The sequence below is a fragment of the Tachypleus tridentatus genome, chromosome 9 (assembly GCF_004210375.1).
Source record: "Tachypleus tridentatus isolate NWPU-2018 chromosome 9, ASM421037v1, whole genome shotgun sequence".
Classification (NCBI taxonomy): domain Eukaryota; kingdom Metazoa; phylum Arthropoda; class Merostomata; order Xiphosura; family Limulidae; genus Tachypleus; species Tachypleus tridentatus.
The window spans coordinates 36,197,295-36,223,950 of record NC_134833.1 but is presented as its reverse complement, the minus strand read 5'-3'; the positions used below and the strand labels follow the sequence as shown (position 1 = coordinate 36,223,950).

The window sequence follows — 26,656 nt, the reverse complement described above, 5'->3', positions numbered from 1 at the left end:
TAGACGTACTATGTGAATTATGTGAAGCTTCCTCGTATTCCAAATATAGACTTTTAGTTACAATTACTGCAAGCGTCGATTATCAGGTGCTTCCTTTAAAAAACAAATCTATACTAAACAGTATTTTCGATCCCGGGTCTCGGCGATGCATTGAGAATCTTTTATACTAGGCCCGGCATGGCCAAGCGTGTTAAGGCGTGCGACTCGTAATCTGAGGGTCGCGGGTTCGCATCCCGGTCGCGCCAAACATGCTCGCCTTTTCATCCGTGGGGGCGTTATAATGTTACGGTCAATCCCACTATTCGTGGGTAAAGGTGTAGCCCAAGAGTTGGCGGTGGGTGGTGATGGCTAGTTGCCTTCCCTCTAGTCAGTCTAACACTGATAAATTAGGGACAGCTAGCACAGATAGCCCTCGAGTAGCTTTGTGCGAAATTCCAAAACAAACAAACAAATAACAAATCTATACTAAACAGTGAATGTTTATTGTGGATGTGTTTGTTTGGGAATTATCGCTCTTACAGTACACCCCGTGTGTAGTGCATACTTTGTTTTAAGCGACAGGTTGCGAACCATAGATCCCCATAAAGGTATGCTAAACAAAAGATCATATCCAGCATGAATGTTATGGAACAGGAACCATTAGGAGGAGTATTTTACCTTAAAAGTAGTCGCATTGCTACTTGAGCAGTTTATCCAACTGCTAACAAAACTCCATTAAGCTGCTGTTTTTTTTACTGGGATTGGCTTGAAACACCTAAAAGGACGAACTGAAAATATTTTGCAGTTACTACTTTTGTAATAACATGTTCAAAGTCTCATAATTGCATATTTTTTTGCATCATTATCTTTACCATGTCACGAATAACATACCTTACGACCACCTGATGCACCTTGTTATTTTCATGCATGTACAGTTTTGTACATACATCTGGGTTTTACTTTATTATGTTCATGAATCTCGTGCTGCATACATAACTAAGTGATATAATATGTACGCATCAACACAATTGTCAGAGTACAAATGGGTGAAAGTAATAAAGAAATTTATCTTACTGTTAAGGTTGTCTCATCAAGGGAAAATATACGGTATATTTATCTCATATGTTCATTCATATTGGTGAAAGATTTCAGTTTTTTGAATAGGGTCTTCGTGCCGCGTAGCACATGCTGGTGATAACACAGAGAAGTGAAACTCCTACCAGATACTAGAAGAAACAGACGGAATAATTGTACTCAGACATACCACTGTATCACTGGAGGCTTTAAGAAAATAAACGATGCATTTTTGGGAGGTTTGTTGATTTATTTTAGGACAAAAAATGGCCAGGTGATTTGGCTACTCGACTCGAAATCTGAGTGTCGCACATTCGAATCTCAGACCCACCAAACATGCTCGCTCCTTCAGTTGTAGGGGCGTTATAATGTTACAACCAATCTCAATATTAATTGTGAGAAAAGTAGTCCAAGCGTTGGCTGTGGGTGCCTACTTGTCTTCTCTCTAATCTTTCACTGTTAATTATAGGCGGATAGCGCAGGTAGACCTTGTGTAGCTTTGCACGAAATTCAAAAATAATCTCTTACTGTGGGGAAAATGAATCCATGATTTTAGCGTTGGAAGTAATTTAGGCTTAAATAACCCACCGGGGGACTTTCTGGATGGTGTTTAAGTTGTGAATGTTGAGCCTCTGTAGATAAGTTTATTCATTCGCAAAATAAACAGTGACAATGAAATATTTTTGAAAGATTATATAACAGCTATACAAAAGGTTATTTAAAATACATAGTTAGGCATCTACGTATATAACTTTTGAAAATTCGTAACTTGTGAAATGATAATAGATATTTTTGTATGTGTTAATTGCTTCAACATTATCAAAAAAACAGAAACATCAATTGTCATACGCATAAAGCGCCATCTTTAGGGATACCGCAGTAGCTACTGCCGCAAGGTCATTTCAAGAACTATCTGCTAGACGAACCGGTGAGTTATTCTGCTCTTCGTTGGTAACGGGTATCAAATTCTCCTGCTGAGAACTCGTTTGTTTAAAAGGTACAGTAATGTAGCTTTTATAACGTAATGTGAAAAATTGAGTTGTTTTTGTATAAAATAAGATAGGCTACGCATACATTTTTTAAAATATTTTAACTATTAGTTCTACTAGTAAGTTGTTCACACAGTTGTAATGAAAAGTTGTGAACTAGAGAAAATTTAGACACTATTTAAAATTATAAGATGTTTGACAGAACGTAGAAATACCAAATAGTTGATAAATGTATTTCTTCCATTTATTATTACGATTATAATGATAATGTCAAGGACTATTATTGTATTCAATGTATTTAAGTGGTATTTTTTTCTTTAAGTTAAGTTGTTCAAGTTTCACTTGCTCAGACTGTTGTGTTGGTAGTTGTCAATTAGCGGTACATACGCGGTAGTTTAGCATAGGCTATATTTACTCAAAGTATTTGTTTTACTCTTTTTTTTTTTTTTAAGTAATGTCAGCTATCTACCTTTTGTAGCGGAGGCCTACGAAATCTAATTTACTTGATATCAGTATTTGGTGGTAGTGCTAATAATTATTCTTGATCCAGGTTTTGTAGAATTATTTTGAAATTGTCGTTGTCGCATAATGCTAATAATGGCAATACTTTTGAAAAATGGTAAAAACTTTTCAAAGCGTTTTTTATGTTTTAATTTAGGCTTAGGGTGAACTTTATGAACATAGGACATAAGTAACAATCCTTTACATAAAACACGAGTATAACAACATCGATAGCAGTTCCTGTTTTTATTTCTAGTTAGTGTGCTAGTGCTTTTAAATTTTTGCTAACGCCGAGAGAATCAGCTTCATTTGTTAATTTTGTGGTTATCTGGTATGTGAACTGAATATCAAGTGACCATAAAACTTTCGAAAAAAAATCATTGTTGTGGGTAACCGTTATTCGTGGTTTCTAGAGTATCATTAAAAGTCAGTATATTTTTTACTGCAGAAGGAATTGTATTAGTGATGTATTCGTGTTATGATAATATAAGTTATGAAATATGTATTTGAACTGTTTTAATAAGGTACTGATGCGAGTTCTATAGTGTTACTTTGTTATATGTACATGCATTTAAAAAAGCAGTGTCCATTGAATGCTACTTTTCGGGAACTTTTGATGTGAATCAGTTAGCTATCAAAATGTAAAAGCGTGATGGTTTAGAATACGAGTTACCAAATTACACTGATTCTCTATTTGAAAGTTAAAAATACACTGCGTTGAAAATCAGTATCGTATATTGTTGGAAACGCCTCGTAGTGAGGACGTACTGAACTACTTTACTTTTGAGATTTTTCAAACCTTTATCTTGGGTGCAAAGATACTGACTTTTACAGTAAGTCAAGCTAACATAGTGGTATTAATGTATTACTATACTATTTTAGTATTTTGTAATTAGGTCTCAATACAATGTTTATTTCGCAATTGTGAACTTTTGTTGAAACCAGTTAGCAGCAGTATAGATTTTGGACGAAACCTATGACTTAGAAAGTAGACAATATTTTTAACTATAATTTCAGTTCAGTTTCTCATGACAAATTGCGAATTCTGAATAACTATTAGGAAAAGATAGTTTTCTTATTCACCACAGGGATAGATGAACTTCATTTTACATTCTCTTCAAAATCCTCATACAAATGTATCGTAATTTGAGATATCGGTATTAAAAACCACCCTCTAACGAGTGCTTGGAAACTATTGCAAACTTTTCTTCTCGTACGATACCAAATGTGTGTACAGAAACTAGACATGTATAGAGTTAATGAATCCGTGTAATTTGTAAACGCCCTGTAATAAATTATCATGACGTAATACGGGAAGCATTAGGTTTTGTAATATTGACCATTTTAAAGTTGTTACAAAAACTGTTAAATTGTGGCTTCATGTTTATATATTCCAGGGGTACATATAATTAGAATGTATGTAGCTAGATTCTTATTTAGATACGGTAAATTAGTATGACCATGTTTTTTCAGTTGGTGACAAGTTTACACTACATTTCTAACTTTTAAGTGAACGCTAGGGGGTTTGAGATGTGGAGCTACTTAAAATTTTATTCGAACAGTTAATCATTAAATTATATAGATATAACATGCAATCGCGCTTATTGGATATTGCGCTCGAATATTATACATTAACGAACCCATTTATTTTTATATAATAACTAGCTTCTTCCACATGTTAGACTATATATCTTCAACAATGCCATCTCTTAGCTCAATAACAATAAACACGTAAATCACGGGAAGCTCTTTAAATACGTGATAGTTCTAGCAGAAGGGACAGCAGAATATACTAAACTTCTACTGATTATCACCCCGTTTCTAACTCAGCAGTTAAATATTTATAGACTAGGGCTCAACATTCGTTGGTGTCATAAATTTACAGTTAAATATTGTGGATAAGCCAATATTGAATAAATTCATTGCACAATGGGTTTGTTACATCGTACATTGTGATTCGGTAATTCAAGGTTAGCTAAGATCGTTTGAACGATAAGGAAGTGCAAGTTGTTAATATTGACAATAACTGTGTAAGATAAATGTAATGATTAAATAACAGACTCCTGAGTCTGAACGGGAAATTATGTAATTCCTCACAATATTTGTTTTTTTTACAGTTGTGGCACAATCATATTAGTGCGTACAGTTATGTTTTTAAACGTGCATATAATGTGTGTGTATATATATGAATAACCCAATAGTCAAGTAAAATCAATCAATCTAAAAGAAGGATTGTTAAAAACAGCAAATCTAAACCTCTGACAAATCATATTTCCTGATAAAAACAAATCCAAACAAAAATTAAAACGCTGCACAAATCAAAAGGATCTTCAGGGTACAGGCTATAAAGTGGGATATAAAATATACCCAAGGTTTTGGAGGTGACTGAGAAAGTAGGACCCATATTGCGGTGGGTGTACATACACGTGTAAGTGTTAACCTCCGTTCGCCAGTCTCGCATTAAGAAATTCATAAAACTAAAACACTCAGAATTGACTACTAATAATAAAATCATGAAAGGAAATTGAAATTAGGAGAGCGTGATGCGATTCTTCGAGCCACACGATGTCCCACATCTACATCGCCCTTCACTGCTTGCAGACAGTTGTGGGAAGGTGACTGCTCTGAAAATGGAAAAAAACAACAAAAAACAACTAAAGCTATTACTACTTGGGGGTGAGATAAATTTACATCCTGAAGGTGGCATTCCAATCTCACTGTAGTAGTAAAGCACTAATTTGTATATCTTATCCCAAGTGGCAGTACCCGAGTTTGTGTGCGTTTTATATCCCATATTATAGTCTGTATTCTGGGAATCCATTTGATTTGTGCAGCATATATTTTTATTTATTAAAAATACATGGAAGGGAAGAAGAGAACTTAATTTGGAAAATACTGAGTTTCAGTTAAAACAATTTTATTTCTCTTAATAGGTTTATCAGCTTATGGAATGATTTATCATCAATTGGTGGGAATCAACACCTTAAGTTTTAAGGGGGAATCGAAAGTTTTTTAATACTAAGAATAGGTTTAAAATTTTCTTATAGGTTGATGTGCAAGGACAGCTTTTAAAAACTAAATGATTTCTTGTCCTTATGTTTTTATTATTAATTGAAACTTTGTTACATGGGAAAGTTTAGGCGCGATTACACTTCATAATTATTGATATTCATGGCCATGTAAATCTATGAGCGAGATAATTTTTCACTATAAATTTCTTTTCAACTCTTAGTCTGAGGTAGTTAAACTGGTTGGACGCATGTTTATTTTGTACACAGTATAAGTGGTAATGTTTGTGTGTGTAGTATAAAACTTAATTGATACTTGAAATCGTCGGCACTTGATAATTCCATCTATAAAACTGAGGAAATGTAAGACATTCCGCCTTTACATTTAAACGACATTTAGGTGTTGATAAAATCTCTTTTAGTAATAAAATATTTTAGTCGAGACAGCGTTACTTTTAAGTACATTGTGTAGAGGGCTCTTCATGAGGGACAAAAGATTTTTGTCGTATTTAATTTTTATGAAATAAGTTTGATTAACTGCCGCTTTGAGACTTCAGTATTCTGTGGAAAATTCACTTGTTTGGATTGAATATTTAAGACAAAATTAGTTGCACAAATATAAAAAAAACGCATATTACTACTTTCTTTCCTCTAGTTTTCAGACATATGCGTATTTTTTATAAAGCAATAAAAATACCTAATGAGTAGACTATAATATACATGTATTTGTTGGAGCACTTAGCATAACAAACGTCACTACATTCAAGTATAGTTTTGTGAAATATATACAATTGAACATGTACTTGCCATTTCGTTTAAGCTTTTGTGTTACGGGATATGAATTTCGTAACTGAATCACAAATTTGTTCAAAATATTGAAATAAACTGTCAAACCCCATCTGTGATTGAAACTTCTTTGACTTGAATATATTCGTTATCAGTGGTAAATGTCAAAGTATTCAATTTATCTACAGAGTTTTCCCTTGCTACAAGTATTGTTTAATTACAAGTTAGAGCTTGTAAAATTATGATATTTTAAAAACTGGTATGACTGATCACCGAGTGATCGAAGCATGTTACCTATTTTGAAAGCATTCATTCTTAGTGTAGAAGCTGTAACTTGTAAACAAATAATAAAAAAAAGTCGTGTTATCAGTTCGTCTGCTTTGATGGTTACGACACGGTACTTATTATTCTAAATACTAACGTCACACTAAACGATTTTTTATAATCGGAAAATTAACGGTGAAATCATTTTACTTAAAACCATTTGATAAACTGTACTTGAAAACTATCAGGAAGCAAACAATGTTTATTATAGAAAAATCTAAAATCTAAACGTCACACCTTTTGCGGATACAATTTGATGTTTTGAAATTAACATTTCTGGAGCAAAATCTAACTGCTAAATCCCACGAATTTGACTTAAAAGCAAGACGAATAGTTTCTACGTTTTTTAAAATTAACATGTCAATAATGTAACATTTCTATGTTAATGATAACTTTCGCGCGCACAGTGCGAGACAATGAAAATATAACTATTTTCTTGATATTCTGGTTAATAATAATATGCAGAAACACATAGGTGCAAAATAGTAAACTAAGTAACTACTTTTGAAATCCATTTGTAAAGACAATTCAATCGAATATTTCTTAATAGTTCATAGGTCTTATTTTTGGCTCATTGTTATCACAGTGATGTTCTAACCTTCAGTAGTTAACCTTCAATTTCTTCAGTAGTTATAATATAATTTCTACAAATCAGCTATATTATAACTTGGAGAAAATGTTAGGTTGTAGACTTGGAATTTATAAGGTGTGTGTCAAAGTCCAGACGACAAAAGCCGGCAAGCCCAATTTGTGTGAATCGCGTTCACTCAAAAGGTCCGCGTGTCTGTCTACGAGATAGAGGTTGGCTGAACGTGACCGGAAGAGGTGTGGAATTGAAAGTCCTCTACCTGTAAGATTGCTCCTACATGAGTTCTAGCACGTAGGTGCCACACAAAGATAAGAAAACGCCTTTGTTCTTAGTCACTTTCTATAAAGTCGGTGAAACGGTTCGAACAAAAATTTCAATATGGGAATTTTGGGCTGCAGTGAAATTGTCTTTCGCTCAAGCCAAAAAGGAAAATCGCAGGTAAATGTTTTGTAGTTGTAAGCAGTTTTATCTTTATTCTATATATATATATATATATATACATACACATGTCAAATCAAAGTTTAACTCAAATTTATGTAAATTCTTTGTGTGCGTAGCACAAATATTCATGTTACGAATAACTTAATTTTGATTTTAAGAATATTATTTTAGTTCGTTAATTAAAATATAATCGTATATTGTTAGGTTTAGAAATATTTCACTTGAAGAAATGCATTCGGAGGGTATAATGGTTTTTAATTTCATTAGATACATTGCTATATATTTGATAATTCTTCGTTTTGAATGTTCTTACAAACCTGGTAAATATGGGTATTTAACTAACATGTAGTAATTTAAGATTTGTTTCATTGTTGTAGAATTGTAGAACCAAAATTTAACCTTCTTGTACGTTTGTTATCAGTTCACGATGTTGAAACTGAGGTTACATTATAGTAAAGATAAATCAACCAACCAACTTAAGCGTTGCAAATTAAAATTTGGTATATTTTTGTGACGCAATAAGTTTTTAACATTATGTGCCTCCTCTGAAGAAAAAACGTTACCTATCTGTAGTGATTATTTCTAATCGATTTTACTACTTCAGGATAATAAATTATAGGCTCACTTATTTACTAAATTTGTTTAATTTGGTTGCTATATATTCGTATTTATTAGAACAAGCTTCATTACGAGTTTCCCAACTATGGGAATTGTATAAACTAACGGTGTTGTAATTCAAGTTTTATTAATTGAAAATAATAGGGAAAACAATTAACAACTAGACACCTTTCAAACTACGGGTTTCTCTTTTTATCCATTTCGTTCGTATGGGTCGACTTCGAGAGTGAATATCAGTCGCGTGAAGCTCGAGATAATATCGCTTGAACAAATACAGCAGTGAAGCTATTTCATCCTACAAAGTGCTAATACCTATTACAAAAACTATACTTTACACTTTGTAGCACCGATTAGATTTATTAAGCTTTGGTGGACAGTTTGACTGGGTTTGTATACCGCAATCATTTTGATAGCCTTTTTTTTCAAAATGCACATGGTCTTAGATTATCCACCGTCTGAAAACTTAGTATATACATGCTCTTTTTAAAATTTGAAGGCATTTTAAAAATTCTCTTTTGAAAAGAGAAAATAGCGCGTAGTTTGCTTTGTTGCAATGTCTCCCGTACGAGCCCTATGGGGAGGTGTCGTTTATGGCGTTGACTGATGGCGAACAGAAACTTAGTGATTATTCAGCTCTAAGAATTGTTGAATTTGACTTTTGAAGTATGGAAGCTTGGAGATCATGTGTGTAAAGCTGACTGTATTTCCAAGATCACAGTTCACATATTACATAGTTGATGTAACTATTATTAATATATTTTGGTTTTTAGAACCAAGTTTTGTATACAAGTGGTGCAAAAAGTTGTGCATTTAGCATTAGCTTTATTCATCTTTATATATTCTAATTCAGATCTAGTTATTACTTTAAGAATTTAATTAAATTTTTCATAATTGAATATAATTTACAGCTTTAATATGACTGAGCTACACTGTTAATTGCAGTGGTATATGGTACTTGTAACTCTAGTTTAATTTTCTGTAGATTATAAAATTGGGATGAAAGTGTAGAATCAGAACAAACATTTCTCAGTTGTTTCGTAGAGAAACTTGTTGTAGAAACCTTTTTGTTTCAGAACTTATACAAATTTTCCAATTGGAAACCACGATAAACATTGGAGTTAATTTTTCATGAAGATTTCTAGTATGTATAGAACTTGCTAGTCAGTGTATAAACCCATCTAGCTGAATGGTTCAGCTGAATCACCATAACAGCTGGCTATGGTTTTGGTGTTAGAAGTTTGCAGTAAGAATACAAGTGCTAGTATATAATTTAACTACTCACTATTGTTAACCCATATTGCACATTTGGTTATTAAATTAACAGAAAACAAAGTTTAAGAAAACAGATGTTTTAAGTTACTCATCTTGAATGTTAGCTTCATTGGTTGAAACAATTTCATCTAAATAATTGATCTGTTGTGATGTTATTCTAGTATTTATATTCAGTCTTTTAAGAACCATGTAAATGTGCATGGTAAAAGTTAGAAAGTAAAATGTAACTACTTGTAATACATGTGGATATTACAAAAGTAGATATGCATTGATTCCTTTTCTATTTATCAACAGATAAGTATTCCCTCTTTTATGCTGTTATTTTTAAAATGATTGTACTGCAAATTAGTAGTAGTGGAGGCTAGTGCTATGCAAGCACTTAGGAAGGAAATTATGAAGTGTTTTGAAACTTTTACCAAGGATCAAAGTTCCTTGTTTGTAAGTTGATCTAATATTTCCACCTGAGTTTGGTAGAATCTTTTATGCTGCACGTGGTAAGAGATTAAAGCTATCAGTGTGTGCTACAGAGCTGAGAAGTGCATAAAGTACTGATGTTTTGTTTTAAACAGGTTGAGATTAGTTAGCATTTAGTAACAATACATTTAAAAGCATCTAAGGAAGTTGTCAAAAGTACAGATGTTGGCTACAAATGGAACTGGTAGGTTTTTTTTTACTGGTCTTTTAATGGGCCAGGAGGTTGGAATCACTATCTCTTTAAGATTGTACAAGGCCCAAGGAATGATATACAGCTATAAATGCTAGTATTGGTAACTTTAAAAGAAATAATTCATATTTTGTGGAATTGAAGTAGTCTTTATGATAAAACACAGGTCTTTTTTCATGTGTATTTTCAGAAAGCAAAAATGCTTTATATGGTTTTGTTGAAAAATTATTGTTGCTTCTGCTAGTTTCATACAAATGCTGCTATGAATAATTGCTAATATTTCTGGTCAGAATATAATGTTAATATTATGGTTTAACGTGGCAGCAGAGTGAAAAATTGACCTGTGTATGTCAAGCAAGTCCATATGAAAGACTGAATTGTGCTATTAAGCAATACATTGTTTTTTTATTAGATGGCTGTTACTCAGAGTCCTAGGGCACTAGGCCATCAGCTTCATGCAGCCAATGAAGAATCAAGGTTTGATCATCTGAGTGCTCTTGACATTGATTCTCACCCAACCTTTACTCGTTTAACTGGCATCATTTGTACTATTGGTGAGTGTACTAAAAAATGAAATTACTATGAGTCTTCAAGAAAGTGCTGTTTACTCAGTACAACTTTATCTTTTGTATGAAGTACTTTCAAAGTGTACAGCAGTGGAACATATTACGTTCTGTAACTTTCATATCCACTCCTGTAATCTTATGGCTATATTGTTTAACGTCATCAAAATCCATTTGATACTAAGTATACTAAAGATTAAGTTTCTGAATTTGTTCCTTTTTTAGGAAAAGTTGAAATGCTTGGTTTGAGACTTTGTCAGCAAATTTAAGTTGACTTTAAACAGTGTTTTATATTTTTACTTTGTCTAAATTGATTCTGTCAGAAGTACCCAATGAAGTTAGGCTTCATTGAGTTACAAAAGCTGTCTAATGAATGTATTTTATATTTTGTTGTCCATTGTAATTTAAAATTTTATTCTATGTATTCACTCATCTTTTGAAAATGTCTACATATGTATCTCACAATTTTAAAATACAACTTGATTAGTTGTATTCTCTACTGAGTGCATGTTGCATTATATGTAATATATCTTATTTAATTTTATAGGACCTTCGTCCCGAGAGGTAAAAATGTTGGTTGAAATGATGAAAGCAGGAATGAATATTGCTCGTATGAATTTTTCCCACGGCACTCATGAGGTAAGGACGCTTTAATCATTCTCATTTCTACTTTATTTATTTCAAAATATAACTTCTTGTTTATAATTATTTACAGAGGATTGAATATGTTATATCAAAAATATTTTGAATATACAAAAATGTATTGTGATGGCACCACAAAATATTACTTTCCAAACAGTATTTAATAGATCATTTTGACACAATATTCATACACTTAGATCATAAAGATATGTTTAGGTGGGAAGCTTAGAATTTCTAGGATAGGAGATTTCTTGCACTTCATGGCACTGGAAAACAAAAGATCGTGAATTGACATGGAAAACCAAGACTGTCCAGAAAAACTTGCAATGAGCTTTATCTCAGCCATGGTAACAAAGTGAAGTGTTTTTTTTATTGGGTGTGAATCCACAAGCACAAAGGTCACTGGAGTAGAGGTCCACATGCTGCAGGCAACTGTGCAGATCATAATAAAAAAGACTTTGTTTGGAAGAGTGACAAAAATTGCTTCTATGACATGCCTGCTCAATCTTTACAACCAAGCAGCTGGAAGATAAACTACTATTCATGCTATTCCATAGAAAGACATCATAATTGACTTGTTGAATGCACTTCAACATATTTCTTAGAGTTCAGGCTGTTTTAACTGATTTGACTGATTTTTGTAATCCATCCAGTGAGAAGAGAAGTGTTTTAGATTTGCTGGTTTTACATTGGATTCTTTTGCAAAGAAAACTGCTGCAAGGCAATGGTCAGTCATGGTCATCAGATATAACATGACCTGATGTGGTGAGACTACAGAATCATTTTTATATAATGTATTCAACATCTCTATTTGTATATGCTGTTTTTTGTAATTGTGTGAATCATATGTAATTCTTTAATACTATTAAGTGTTGGTAACTAAGAATTAACCATAACATATATTAAGAGAACTAAGAGACATCAACAATTAGCATTTTTCTCAGTGTAAAATTTTTAAAAATAATTTAATATGTGCTCAGAGCCTGAAAGCTTGTATTTGTATAAAATTACATTTGAGTAATGTAAATCATGTAATTTGTTTTGTAGCTTTTCACTAATCTTATCATTCTTCAGATAAAAATTAGATATAACATGTATATAAAAAATCAATGTACTAAAGTGTTATCAATAAAAAAATTTGTTTTGTAATTATTGCAGTGTAACATAATCCTATAACTAATTTGGATTTAAATTGTGAAACAGTACTGCTAAAAATGTCATTTTCTAGGAATGAGTACAACATTATAAGCTTAATATTTTTTAAAATCCCAATATTTTATGTAAAAAAAAATTTATTCTTTTATCTCAGTATCATCTAGGGACCATCCAAAATGTACGAGAAGCAGTGAAAATTGTTAGTCAAGAAATTAATATGCCACATTCTGTAGCTATTGCCTTGGATACGAAAGGTCCTGAAATTCGAACAGGGCTTTTGGAGGGTGTAAGTAACACAATTATAAATATTTTATTAATATTATCCTTTCTTAGTTCATGTTTTTAGAATTAAACATGAAAATAGTGCTTGTGAATCCATTTCTATATTTACAATTGCAAGAATGTGGATAAGATTTTTTTTTTGTCATCAGCACTCCTTATACTCTGTGAGAATTCAAAAATACATCATAAAGTAAAACAACTAATTTAAGGTATGATCTGGACTAAATTTCATCAGAAATTACCAGATCAGATATTAAGAAAATTAGGAAAAGTGTAATGCTGAAAGCAGTTACTTTGATAGAAAAAGGCTATTTCATAAGAAATTGGGCATCTTTGATTTATTTAAAATCTAGCATAAGTTTTTTTTTTTTATGAGCCTAATATTTAATGAATTAACTGTTTACATGCTGGAGAGATGCATATAAAAGTTTCACTGTTTTTAAATGCATTTTATGCATATTATGATATGTATAAAATACAGAAAAAAAACTGTTTTTTATATCATACAAAATTACTGTTAAGTCAAATTTTAGTAATTTCACATGTACACATTAAAATGTAACAATTAACATTGTCAGTACTTTAAAGACTTGAAATTTACTATATATTGAATGGCACTTGTATCATAAGAAAATCTAACATTTTTTAAAACGTTTCAGTACATGGGATAGTAAATGTTAGTGTATATCCTACCGTGATGCTGGTTTGATAACATTACTGGCTTCTAACTTTAATATGTTAAGGTCTATTGATTTATTGAATGTTTCTTTTATCAGTTGATTTGAGCATAATAAGAATGTGTAAATGTTACAAATGGGCTAAAAATTGAGTTATGCTACTTGTAATAAATATTTTAAATATTTGAAGGTAATTTATTAAAGAAAAACAACCACAAGATTAAAGTTTTCTTCATATTGCAGGGTCCTACAGCTGAGATAGAACTTGTGAAAAATGATACCATTAAAGTTACAACTGATGATAGCATGAAGGAAAAGTGCTCGAAGGATGTGCTGTATGTTGATTACAAGAACATTACCAAAGTGGTGGTCCCTGGCAACAAAGTATTTGTTGATGATGGTCTGATTTCTCTTGTAGTAAAGGAAATTGGTAAGAAAACACTGAAATCCTACTTTTAAAATATTGGATTTGTTAACTACTATCAGTAACATATACAAAATGTTCTTACCAAATTAATGTTAAGATTATTGAAAATTTATGTATTGTATTTCAGTTTTGTATAATCTCATTACACAGTTTTTTGATTTTCAGTTTATGGGTAGAGGAGACTTGTAGAGCAGTTGTATGTTTTCTTAATACCTGATCTGGTAATTTGATGAAATTTAGTCAAGATCCAACCTAAAATTAAAGTGTTGATGTTAACAATGATCTGTTTCCTTCAACTCTTTCAACATGAGCATTTGACCAATCATATGACCTCTTTGTACTTATTTAAAGTCTTTATAGATTTAATATTTTAATTTTCAATATAATGTGAATATATTCATACAATTTGGTAGTCCTTCAGTTAACATGTCTTTCACATAAAAAAATTTTAGTGAAGTGATTTTAATAAACTGTAATAGATTTGTCCATGGATATACTGATTATTTGTTGTGATTAATCTGTGTGCAATTTAATTATCTTGTTAAGGTTAAAAATATTTTTCCTCATCTCAAAAATTTTTTTAACTCATTTTTAAGTATTCCTTAAAACATCAAATACATTTCAAAATTTTTTTTACACAAACTTTATTTTAGATGTTATTTTTACTACCTTAAATCAAAACTGATTGGTCAATTTGACTGACTTCATAGCTATCACAAGAAAAAATCAAGATAAATCTAAACTACCTTTTTTTTCTAGTATATTTCAAATTGTAACATGAAACTGCATTTGTATATTCTAATTGGTTTAAGCTGTAAATAGTATACATGTTTAATTTTTGTTTTTGTTGTCATTTGAACCATATTTAATTACATGCCATTATGTTGCAAGTTGCTCAGAGTAAATGCAGCTTACATTACACTATCAAATTATGCTCTCCACGAGCTGCTTGCATGCTTGCTTCATGAAACATTATTATACATAATCTTAGCTAACCTCAAGATTCCTATTTCTATATTTCAGTTACTTTTATAATAATAAAGAATAAATGTGAAACATGAAATAAAGTACTTACCCAATCTTTTTATCTTGCTGTTGATTGTCAAGGACATTTAATTTATACTAAGGATAGTAATGCACTAAATGACTAATTAAATAATGCACCAAAGAAAGAGAGACTCATAACATACAAAATGTAGACAATTTCCTCCACCTCTCACAATTTTTCTGGTTTTCTAACTGTGACAAGAGCTGTTAAAATTCATTCAAGCTAGTTAAGTTTCTCACTGGAAGGTTGCTTGTAATCTGAGTGAAACTCTCTTCAGAACACTGTTATGCAATGTCATTTGATAAATGAAAATCTTGACTTTCTATCAGTTTTACTTAATATATAATTCAAATGTAAGAGAGAACTATGAACATTTTCAGAAAGAGAGGATGTGGCCGTTGGATATGACAGGAAGGGTTTGATTTTTCAATCGATAGCTCTGTAATCAAACACAATTGAAAGTTATGGTTTGTCATAACTACCATGAAGGTATACATACTATAACTGTGAAAATACTAAATTTATCTATTTGGCAAGCTTCAAGTAAATACTAAGTCTTGTTGTAAAAGGTTTTTAGTAGTTTTTATTGATATTTTGTCAGTATATATATGGAATCTGAGTGCAAATTGTCATGTTAAGATTTAAAATTACCTTTCTTTATCAGAAAATTGACAAATTTGATTTGAACGATCTTTAAACCTTCCAAACTAAATATCAGATTTTTGTTATTTTTCCTATTCCTATCTATTTATCTGGCCTATTTGACTGATCTCATAACCACCACAAAAAATATAGGAAATCTAAATTATCTGTTTTTTTTCTCGAATGACTAAATTGTAACAGGAAACCACAATTTATCCTAAATAGCTTAAGACTTGTAACATTATATATAATTTTATTCTTTTAGTAACAAGTGTCTAATCTTGCCACAAGTTTTGAATCACTTGGCAATTGTGCATTTCACATTACTTTATATTGAATTATGTAATGCATATGTAAGAGCACATCATATGAAAGTTTTTTTATCTAACGTAAACTAGCCTTATCTTACCTAATAACTTTCTAATTTTTACATATTAGAGACTTATAATAAAAAATACACTTGAAAAACAAGAAATATAACAATTATCTTGGTCTTGTACTTTTCATGTTGACTGTTGTTGAAACTTGTGCTAATGGTACTATTGCATTAAATTTTTTATTGAATTAAAAATGCACTTCAGAACATAGAATAATAACCTATACAAAGCAGAAAATGTCTAATTGTTTAATTTTTCTGGTTTTTTAACTTTGGGGTGAGAACTTTTAAAAATTCAGCTAAGTTTGATGTTTTCTTTTGGAAATATAGTTTGAACAGAAAGTGAAATAAACAATTCTGTGTAAAGAAGAGAATGGAATGTTGTACAGTAATTTTTGAAAGGGAAGATAAGACGGGTGTAGCATGTGGGTGTGATTTAGTAGTTTGACTTTGTAAATAAGATTGAAAGCTTTAAAAGTTTTGCTTTGTCTGAATCTTTTATAATAAATGACATTAAATTCTCTATTTCTCAGAGGGTATGTTAAATAAATTGCAAAGAAGGAAGACTTAAAGAGTAAATGTCAAGTTTTGCACAAGGGGAGATTGATATATTAAAAATATTTCCTTATAGAATTGAGAAGCTAAAGGGCTTCAATGTGTCCACTTTGACTTGTTGCAGAAGGGTTAATGTATTGTTATATGTATGGCTATATATTTATCAGTTATATGAATAACTGACATTTTTTACATCTTGTTAATAGATGAGATCACAATGTTTCATATTTGTATGATATGCAGGTGCCGACTTCTTACATTGTGAAATTGAAAATGGTGGTCTACTTGGTAGCAAGAAAGGGGTCAATCTTCCAGGAGTTATTGTGGATTTACCAGCAGTGTCTGAAAAAGATAAAGAAGACATATTGTTTGGAGTGGAGCAAGGAGTATGTGACATTATAATGTTTTAATACAAGGATTACTGTTTATTAATTGCATTGTACTTTAATGTTAAGAGATTAAATTACTTATCAAGTATTGTTTAGAACTGCATACATCTTAGAGACTTAACTGCCATTATGTTATGGAAGGATATAATGGAATAGTTCTTTAGTGGGTAAAGAAAGTTAAAAGGTTTGGCTATATTAAAATCTTGATAAACTGTTTAGATGTAATTTTATTATAAATTGATTTTAAGTAAGTACAATGTATAAATAAGGACTAAAATTAAAGCACTTAATAAATATCATAAGTAAATACAAAAACATGAAACAGTTAATGTCTAAAATGTATCAGTATTTTAGGTGAGTAGAACGTTTTAGTGTTTATCATTCATTTGTATTACTTTTGAGAGGTGTACTGTAATCTATATCATAATGCTTTTGAGAATTGTTTTAAGTTTTCATCTTACTGAAAGTTAAGGTCTGCTAAAAGAATTTTTCTTGTGAAATAATAAAATCTTACAATTTTTACAAAAATAAAATAGTCAAAAAATGAACAAGTATTGTAGTTCAGTAATAATTACATATGAGTTGTTTATCACCCAGTTTACAAGTTGGGAAAACATATCATAGGTTGATTCCCAAACAAAGCTTTCTAGTACTATTTTTACCTAATTCTGAACAGAGAATCTGGAATTTGAATTGTTAATCAGTGTGACTAAATTTGTAGTAATTTTTAGGCTTTTAGGGAGTAAAACCCACACCCCTCATAAATTACCATTTAAAATGCTGTTGTGGCTGCTCGTGCTGTGCCATACGAGATTTGGTTTCTCAGTTCTATAAAGCCACTTCACAGTTTTTAGGAGTTTTATCAACAGATATGGCTGAGGGAGGTTCAGCAAAGCTTATTTGCCTCTAGAAGGGTTGGTAAGTATAGTATGTGCTTGAACATGAACATTTGTATTTTGTGAGAGAAATTTAGCCTGGCCAAATCCTGGAGCACCACATCTCTGGCTGAATGCAACAGAAGCAAATTCTTTTGACATTAAAGTGCAATTTTTATAGGTGAACAAATCATCTTTTATTGGAGCACTTTTTTGTCTTGAACACATGAAATCAAGACACCCCTCTATGGTGTGTTCCTTCCAAATTCAGTATCGGCAACTTGCAGAATGGATGTTAAATAAGATTAAAGAATATGAATGAAATTACCATAAATTAAATATTAAATTTTTATGGTACATTTCACTTTTCATAAATATTAACTTAAACAGTTAGGAATGCAATGCAAAATAAACTGTTTACACTGAAAATCATTACAGATGTTTACAGAATCATGAAACAAATGAGGCTGATTTCAATTTGAAGATGTAGTAATTTTTTTTCAAATAAAAATAAATACCTCTTATGCTGTATTACAGATATTGTTTCTACTTTGAGTTTATATTTTTGAATATGAGATAGCACACTAACTGAAAATAGTTGGCTGAAGGCTTCTATAACCAGGAATAAAGGACTCTATACAGCTGAAATAAAAATACTTGATGGGCTGTAGGGAACATCCCATCAAAGGAAGATTAATACTAGTAACAACTATTTGTACATAATCACTGAATCCATTTAACATTACTGGATGTTCAAAGTGTACAACACTGTGTAATACCAAAGAATATTCATTGCACTTTATGTTGTGAATGTGTTATAAGAGTGTTAGTCAGTGCTTTAGTATGAGTGGTATTGTGCTTCTCATTGGCTATATTAGTAGCTTTGATATAAAAAAAGTAGAAATGCCAGCTTTTTCAGTGCATGTGTCATATTTATAAATAACGCACAATGTTAGTTTCGTTAGTATACTTATTGATTTACTGTGGCTCACACTGTTTCTTTACATCATGAATTTGGTTTTAAAAATATAGGTAGACATGATTTTTGCCTCGTTTATAAGAAATGGAGCAGGGGTGAAGGAAATTCGCAACATTTTGGGAGAAAAAGGCAAAGATATAAAGATTATTCCTAAGATTGAGAATCATGAAGGTGTTAAAAAGTAGGTATTTATATCAAAAGTTAGTAAATATGGGAATGAATTATTCTTACCAATGATTTAATGTATTCATATCTATCCATACATCCATTTGAGAATCGTAATTATGATATAACCTTTTATTATGAAGTTCCATTTTGTATTTCAGTAAAGATCTACACTGGTTTTAAGTTAGTTAATAGTTTGAAAGAAACAGTTGATACATTTGTTTCATGAGAACCATCCATTCTCATCAGAGTCGGAAAGTATGAGTAGTTGCATTTTACCTATTTTTTTTTCACACTCGAGAATAAGCTTATAAAATTGTGATTCTTGGTAATAAATAAAATTAGATGCGAAACTGTTATTGGTACGTTATGGTTCTGTTAGGTATGTTTCTAAATGTGCAAAAAAAAGTTGGTATTAATATATATATTTTTGTGTATGTTCTTGAATTTTGGTTTAAGGGTATTTACAAGATCATGAGAAGAATATGGAACTTTAAGGGACATTAATAAATTACCATTTCCTTAAGGATCACAGATAGGCAGTTGATGTGACTAGCATGTATACATTGCAAACTTTGTACTTAGATAGGCTGAGCATTGGAAAGGTAATTCTCAGTATGGCGTAGAAGATATTGGTTTTTACAAAGAGGAAACAAAAATATTTTGTGGTGTGGTTAATAACAAATGTTAGCTGAACATAAAATTAGAACCAGACCACCAACATAATGACTAACTTCCATCAATTACTGAAACTGTGTAAGCCAAGTGTTTGCTAAACAGAAGAAGCAGTAAGAAAGATCTTTGAATGGTTTTCTAGGTAGTGCTGTACAGCAAGATAATTTTATGTAAGGCTTTGGCTGGGATGGTAAGTGTTTGTAAATGATATTAGGACCAGTTATGTGGTAACAGACTTTTGTATGGATTACACCATAGTGCCAGACTGTTTCTGCTAATAACGTATTGATACCAATGACTAGATGTTAATATGTGGCTGAGGTAAACAAGGATTATCTACTTCATTTTATAAAGTTGTTGGAGAACTAGTTTCTATCTAGTGCTTTATGGTCATGATTATTTATTTGCTGTGAAAAAGTGTTCATTTTTGCAGGAGTCCTGTGTATGGAGGGTGATACCTCTGTGACCAATAGATGTTTCAAAAGTATTAATGATATATTCAGTTATTTTAATGTTTGAAAATGAAATGTCAAAAGTTCTGTGTAGTGTAATAAATTAATTTTCAAAATGTATAAAAGTGGTTCTTCAATTTGTCATATTTTTAGATGTGTACACCATTATGGTTGTTTTTATAAACTACTGTACTCGTCAGAGAGATCTTGATTAAATGTTAAATGAGGAAACCTGTAGCACATGTATGTAATGTTTGAAAAAGATACTGAGGAAGTTAATATAGCTGATTTAAAATAAACAATAGCTCAAGGGTTAATGTTTGTATTGAATGTTTAAAAAAAGGTAGTTTATGCAGTTTGAGGTGGATTAAGGTTTACATACTGTGTTGTACATGAATCTCTATGTACCATATCTAAACAGAATGGTGGTGACTATGGTCTTACACATCTCTTCTCCATGAAACACAAAGAATTTTCAATGTTAATTCATGTATTCATTGAGATATAGAGGGTGGACAAAAAAAAAGTGCAAACCCCTGAAAATTTTAATTTCTTGTCTTTTATTAGATAGCAGAATATGTTTTTTGAACTCACTTGGTGAGATCTGTTCAAACAGAATCTCAAATCCTAATTTTAATTTTGGCTTTTGTAAATACCTGAACTTTTCATGATATTAGTTACATGTTATCTAAAAAATTGTTAGTGTTGCTGTAGTTCCTTATATTTTCTTATTAGCCTACAAAATAATCAAGTTTCTGCAATAATCAAATGTAAAAATGAAATTTGAAATAACACAAACTAGTTTCACAAGTTAATATTTAGTTAGAATTCCCAGGATTCAATACTGCTTTACATAGATGTTGCATGCTTTCAGTGAGCTTGTGCAGATACTGAGTAGTTGATTGCCATCCTGTTTTGAGTACTTCAAAAAGTTCATCTTCCACGTTTTGGCTTGCAATCTTTCATTAATTATTTTAACTCAGACCATAAATTTTCAATATTGGGTTGATATCAGGTGATTGATCTGGCCATTTCATAACATCAGTTACCTTATTTTGAAGATATCTTTTTAACAACTCTTACTGCAGAGAAGTTTGTTTGATCATTTTGTAGACTAATTATACAGAAACTATAAATGGTCACTATTTTATCAATCTCCATTTGTAATTTGACATTTTACACCTGAAACAAATGTGATCAAATTGTCAATCAGTAGATCATGAACTATATTAGCTACCTTGAGTAATCCTTTGTTTGTAGTTTAGTATAAAGAAAGATAAATTCAAGGTAACTGCATGGAGTCAAAATAGGGGTTTGTTGTTTGAGTAAATAACATCTGCAGTATCTCTAGCCTTGTTTGTTTACTTATGTTTTTACAATCCTTATTTATAGGTTCTCAAATTATTAGTATTTTTATTCAGTTTGTTGTTTTAGAATTTAAAGAGGAAAACAAGACATTTGAATTTTTTATACATTATGACCTAGTATTTTTAATAATGTATTTTTCTTTCCCACAAGGTTTTTTTGCAAATTTTTCAGAAAAGATGTTTTAATTTTTTTTTAAATCATGAAATTAACTTTGTAAGACAAGTGTAAAATTTTAATGAACAATACCTGACATTTAAACTACCCCCAGAATTGATGAAATCATTGAAGAATGTGATGGCATCATGGTTGCCCGTGGTGATTTGGGAATTGAGATACCTCCAGAAAAAGTTTTTCTTGCACAAAAGATGATGATCTCTAAGTGTAATATTCTTGGAAAACCGGTTATCTGTGCCACTCAGGTAAATTGTGAACTGATATTATGCTGATATTCCAAACTATTGTTTTCATGTAAGTTAATATGCAAATGATATTTAAATTTTTGTTCAGATTGTGGCTTATGAAATGTAAGCAGTCATATAAAACATTGTTAGTAATATTTCAGTGCAGTGTAACTGTTTTCTAAGTCATGATATTGTATATACTGTTATAGGTGTAGAATTTTATTGTATTAGCTAATTTCTAGGGAATGTCAAAATTTTTTTGAAACTTTACCGTGGGAAAGGACAAGGTGTTACAAGTGTTACATGAGTGAATTTATTTTAACGTTAAAATAATTTAACAATTTAATGGATTATTTAAATGTTTCCTGCTGTATAATTGTTTGAAAATAACTTGTTTTGACCTTTTGAATTGCAAGATTATTGTTTACATAGATCTGGGTTTTCAAGTGTAGAATAGCATTGTAAATAGTATGCCATACACTAGTCCAAAAAGTTTCTATTAGTCCTATTGGTATAGAATGGACAGATATTTTTCTTACTTCACAATTATAATAGAAATTCTCCATTTTTCACTCATTTGGCTAATGATTTTCATAATTATGTAAGAGGTATGTGCTTCTAACTGCCCCTAGTGGGCACAGTGGTAAGTCTGCAGACTTACAATGCTGGAATCTAGGTCTTTATATTCAAGGTGGGCAGAGCACAAGTGGTCCACTGTGTAGCTTTGTGCTTAATTACAATCAATCTTCTAACTGACAAAATTAAGAAATCAGCACTAATTTGAATGTATAAATGCACATTTTAAAAATCATTTGAAATTTGTTTTTATGGGACTGACAATCTGTTGTTTAGCATTCTGGATTTATGGTTTACATCCTTGTTGCCACAGAATCTTGCTTTGCGCTTTGGAGCTATAGGTAATGATAAGAGTTAAATACCACCATTTGATCTGAGTAACCCAAGAGTTGCCTTTTGTCTAATCTGTATCTTAGTTCAAAATTAGGGATAACAAGTACGGGTGGCCTTTGTGTAGGTTTGTGTGAATATACAAAATGCAGTTATAAAATTTTTTTTCTATAATTTATTTTAAGGCTATTTTACAAGTATATATGGAAACATTTTGAATTTATTTTCACTTAAGCACAGTTTGAAGTTTATAAATAAAGTGGATTTATTTTTTAACGATAGTTATTAAATGTCAATTTTTAGCATTATTTTTTGTTTTGATTAAAAATGGTAAAAGTATTACCACTGAGCAAACTGATAACCTTATATTAAAAAGTCAGATTTTATGAATTTAATTTTTGTGTTTTATTGATATTCTATTTGTATAAATAAGTATTGGTATAATATGACTTTTTTTTTAAGATGCTTGAGAGCATGGTAAAGAAACCAAGACCAACTCGAGCTGAAAGCTCTGATGTAGCTAATGCTGTCCTAGATGGTGCAGATTGTGTAATGTTGTCTGGAGAAACAGCCAAAGGAGATTACCCCCTGCAAGCTGTTAAAATCATGGATGCCATCTGCACTGAAGCAGAAGCTGCTATCTTTCACAAGCATGTTTTCACAGAGCTTAGTACTAAGACTCCAGTTCCTCTTGATGCTGCACATTCTGTTGCTATAGCTGCTGTCACAGCTTCTATGAAGTCTCTGGCATCAGCTATCATTGTTATCACAACAACAGGAAGGTAAAGTCTGTTAGTTACAATAATAATAAAAGTATGTTAATGTATGAGAATTGTAGACAGGCCAATATTGTGTTACTGCTGAAAAAAAAAGATTACTTTTAAGGTTGTAAAAGAACTTTTCACAAGTCGTATGGCTAAGCAGAACAAATGGTAATGAAAAATTTGCCAAAAAAATTGTAATGACAGATTTCTAAGGATGCCAGAAAGATTTAATATTTACATTATTTTAACCATTAGTTGTTTATTAAATTTGGAGAAAATTTGTGAAAATGTAAATAAGCTATACTATTTTGCAATAATAAATATAAACTTTGGAAATGTTTGTTTTTACAACTAACAAATTTTTCTAATTCTTACTGAAAGAGTACTAGATAAAGTTTATATAATAAATTTTTGGACAGCTGCAAATGTAAGGTTTTTAAGTTAATGTTATTCAGAATTTGCAGACTGAAATATCTTGTATTTCAATACTTGCAAGTGTAGTGCTGGACAAAGTGCAGATATTTTTAAATAGGCCTGAAGTGTTTTAAATTGGAGTAAATTAAGTGGGTTGTTTCTTAAGACATCCTTGAATTAATAGAATCCAGGAAATACACGAGTTGTCAAGACAAATACTTCTAACATTAAGTTTGTTTAATACAAAACCTACATCTAGGGAGAGCATTAACATTTGCTGTATATTTTGATGGTTAAATTAGATTATTTTTAATTAACTTCTGTCTCATTAGTTCAGTCAGAAAATGGTTCATGTGAAGTGAAGAAGTACACAGGTAATGTATCTAACATAAAACTGTAAGCCAGATATTGTAAATAAGGCTTTAGAGACCCAGACACAAAAGACATTCTTTAGTGACATGAAGTTTTTTATGAATGGAGCTAGATGTACAGTTTTGAAAGCAGGGATCTTTATATTTCATAAACTTCTAAGTTTATTCAACGAAGTTGCATATTTAGTTTTTTATCATTGTCAGTGAGTTAAATTTATTTCTTTGATTTTGTATTGTGTAGTGTGAATCAAAATAGTTCTTGGTTGTAAGTGTGATCGTGAAGTATAGTAGACAGAATGCTCTCATTAAGGTTTGAGTCAGAATGTGGAGTGAACAAATTAAAAAGCTGTGTTTAGTAACTTGTTTCCGTTATTTTAGTTTCAGTAAAGCTTGTTTTAGTGTGCAGTTATAGTTTGAAAGTTATCTCAAATTTGCCTTGCTGTTAGTTATGTGGCATTTTGCAGATATAGCATATAGCATTTCATAGCAGCTATGAAAAAAATATTTTTGGACATTTTTCTTACAACAAGTATATTCTGATTTTGGCAGCTTTGTTGTGATGACTGTGTTTAATTGGTGAAGTTGACAAATTTGATTAGATATTATGCATTTTGGTTTCTGTTGACAAGAATGTTAAGAACATTCTTATAAATTTCAATGACTAAATTATTTTCTGTTAAACACTGAATCTGATGAAAATGTTATTCAAAATAGGACTGCTCACTTGATTGCCAAGTATCGTCCACGTTGTCCCATTGTTGCTGTTTCTCGTCTAGAAACGACGACTCGAATAGCTCATTTGTGGCGAGGGATCATCCCACTTCTCTATACTGGTACAGTTATTCAGATATCTTGTTTCTAAAGTATCATATTTGTGAAAAATGTTTTCTAGTTGGGTAGTTAATTGTGTACCTTACAAGGAAATCTAAGTTAAATGTTAGAAGCTAGTTTAGAAGTCTGCTAGTTATTAATTTTTATCATTCTATGTGTAGAGCATGTACAGGTTAAGGAAAATGTGTAATAAAAAAATTAACTGGAGAAATCTACATTAGTGAAGTTTTGAAGTATAGTAATCCTCTGAAATTTGTAGTTTCTTCATTTTGTTTCAGGAGAGCGAATGGAGGACTGGCCTCATGATGTGGATGCCAGAATCCAGTATGCTATTAACTTGGGGAAGAATAGGAACTTCATTCAACCTGGCGATGCTGTAATTGTTGTGACTGGTTGGCGAAAGGGAGCTGGAGCAACAAACACCATGAGAATTGTGTACGTTGACTAACGTAATCTTCCTACTGGTGTTTCAGCTGTTGAAGAAGTACCCATTGTGTCTAGCTTGAACTAGTTTATATTGTTGTGAACAAATTAATTTAAAAAGACATTTCTGACAAATATCTGTTGTGATAGTTAACTTATTAGATATTTAAACCTTTTTGTTTTTACATATTTATCAGTCTGAAACCAAAGCAAATGCCAAGTGTAAATGGTGTTTAGTGTGGGAAAACTTATTTTATCTGTTTAATTTATTAACTTCATTTGTACAACTGATCTTCTCAGTTTCAAGTGTCTTTTCACATTTTAAATCACTTTAATGAAAAAGTGTAATTTTTAATTTATTTCAAATGCTTTTTTAACTTATTTTACTACAGTTAATGAGTTTCGTATTATTACTTTAAGAAATGTAATGCACTTAAGAGTGCAGGTACTTCTATGAAAGTGCTGCTTTTTACTCTATTTTTAGAAAGTGGGAGTTTATTTCAAAATTTGATCTGGATGATTGCATGGTGGAGTGAATGCTGTTTTAGTTGTAAACAAAAGATGTACTATGGAATTGTTTCTCTAACTGGTACTTTTTATTCTAAAGTATCTATTTATTGTAAAAGAAAATGCACTTTTTTATTTTTTTGTTCCAGCATTGTGTACTTGAGTTGTCATATTGTACTTTTGTTTCACCTGAATGAACAATAAATATGATCTGCTGAACTATTTTCGTTTTTCATTTTGGTGAACACAGTAACATCTTTCTCCTGAATGAACTTAGGCTTCAGGTGAATATTTAAATTTAATTAATATTTTACTTTGAGAATTTACATTTTCAATAATGTTACTGCTGCAGGTTGTGTGAAATCCATACTGTTTCTGGAGCTGAAATACATCACATGATTAATTATATTTGTAGGAGAAAGTGAGATATTGGTGATTTGAGTTATCTTTGAAAACCAGTTCTGTAATTTATTACCACTTGTTTTAGTTTTGTTTACTGAAAAATTTGTAATACATTAAGAAAT

At 30.9% G+C, this 26,656-nt stretch overlaps 1 protein-coding gene across 2 annotated transcripts; it reads left to right on the top strand.

Moving 5' to 3' along the window:
* The first annotated feature begins 1,905 nt into the window (after window positions 1–1,905).
* LOC143225058 (pyruvate kinase PKM-like) lies at window positions 1,906–26,351 on the top strand. 2 transcript variants are annotated; one of them, XM_076453756.1, is made up of 11 exons: window positions 1,906–2,050; window positions 10,658–10,799; window positions 11,356–11,447; window positions 12,760–12,891; window positions 13,808–13,994; window positions 16,856–16,998; window positions 18,909–19,036; window positions 21,784–21,934; window positions 23,285–23,604; window positions 25,086–25,204; window positions 25,481–26,351. In XM_076453756.1, exons 2-11 carry the CDS (start codon window positions 10,658–10,660, stop codon window positions 25,648–25,650), a joined length of 1,584 nt encoding a protein of 527 aa, XP_076309871.1. In that variant the 5' UTR covers window positions 1,906–2,050; the 3' UTR covers window positions 25,651–26,351. The 2 variants fall into 2 exon arrangements, with proteins under 2 accessions (XP_076309871.1, XP_076309870.1); XM_076453755.1 differs by lacking the exon at window positions 1,906–2,050 and adding an exon at window positions 7,343–7,688.
* Window positions 26,352–26,656: the final 305 nt, after the last annotated feature.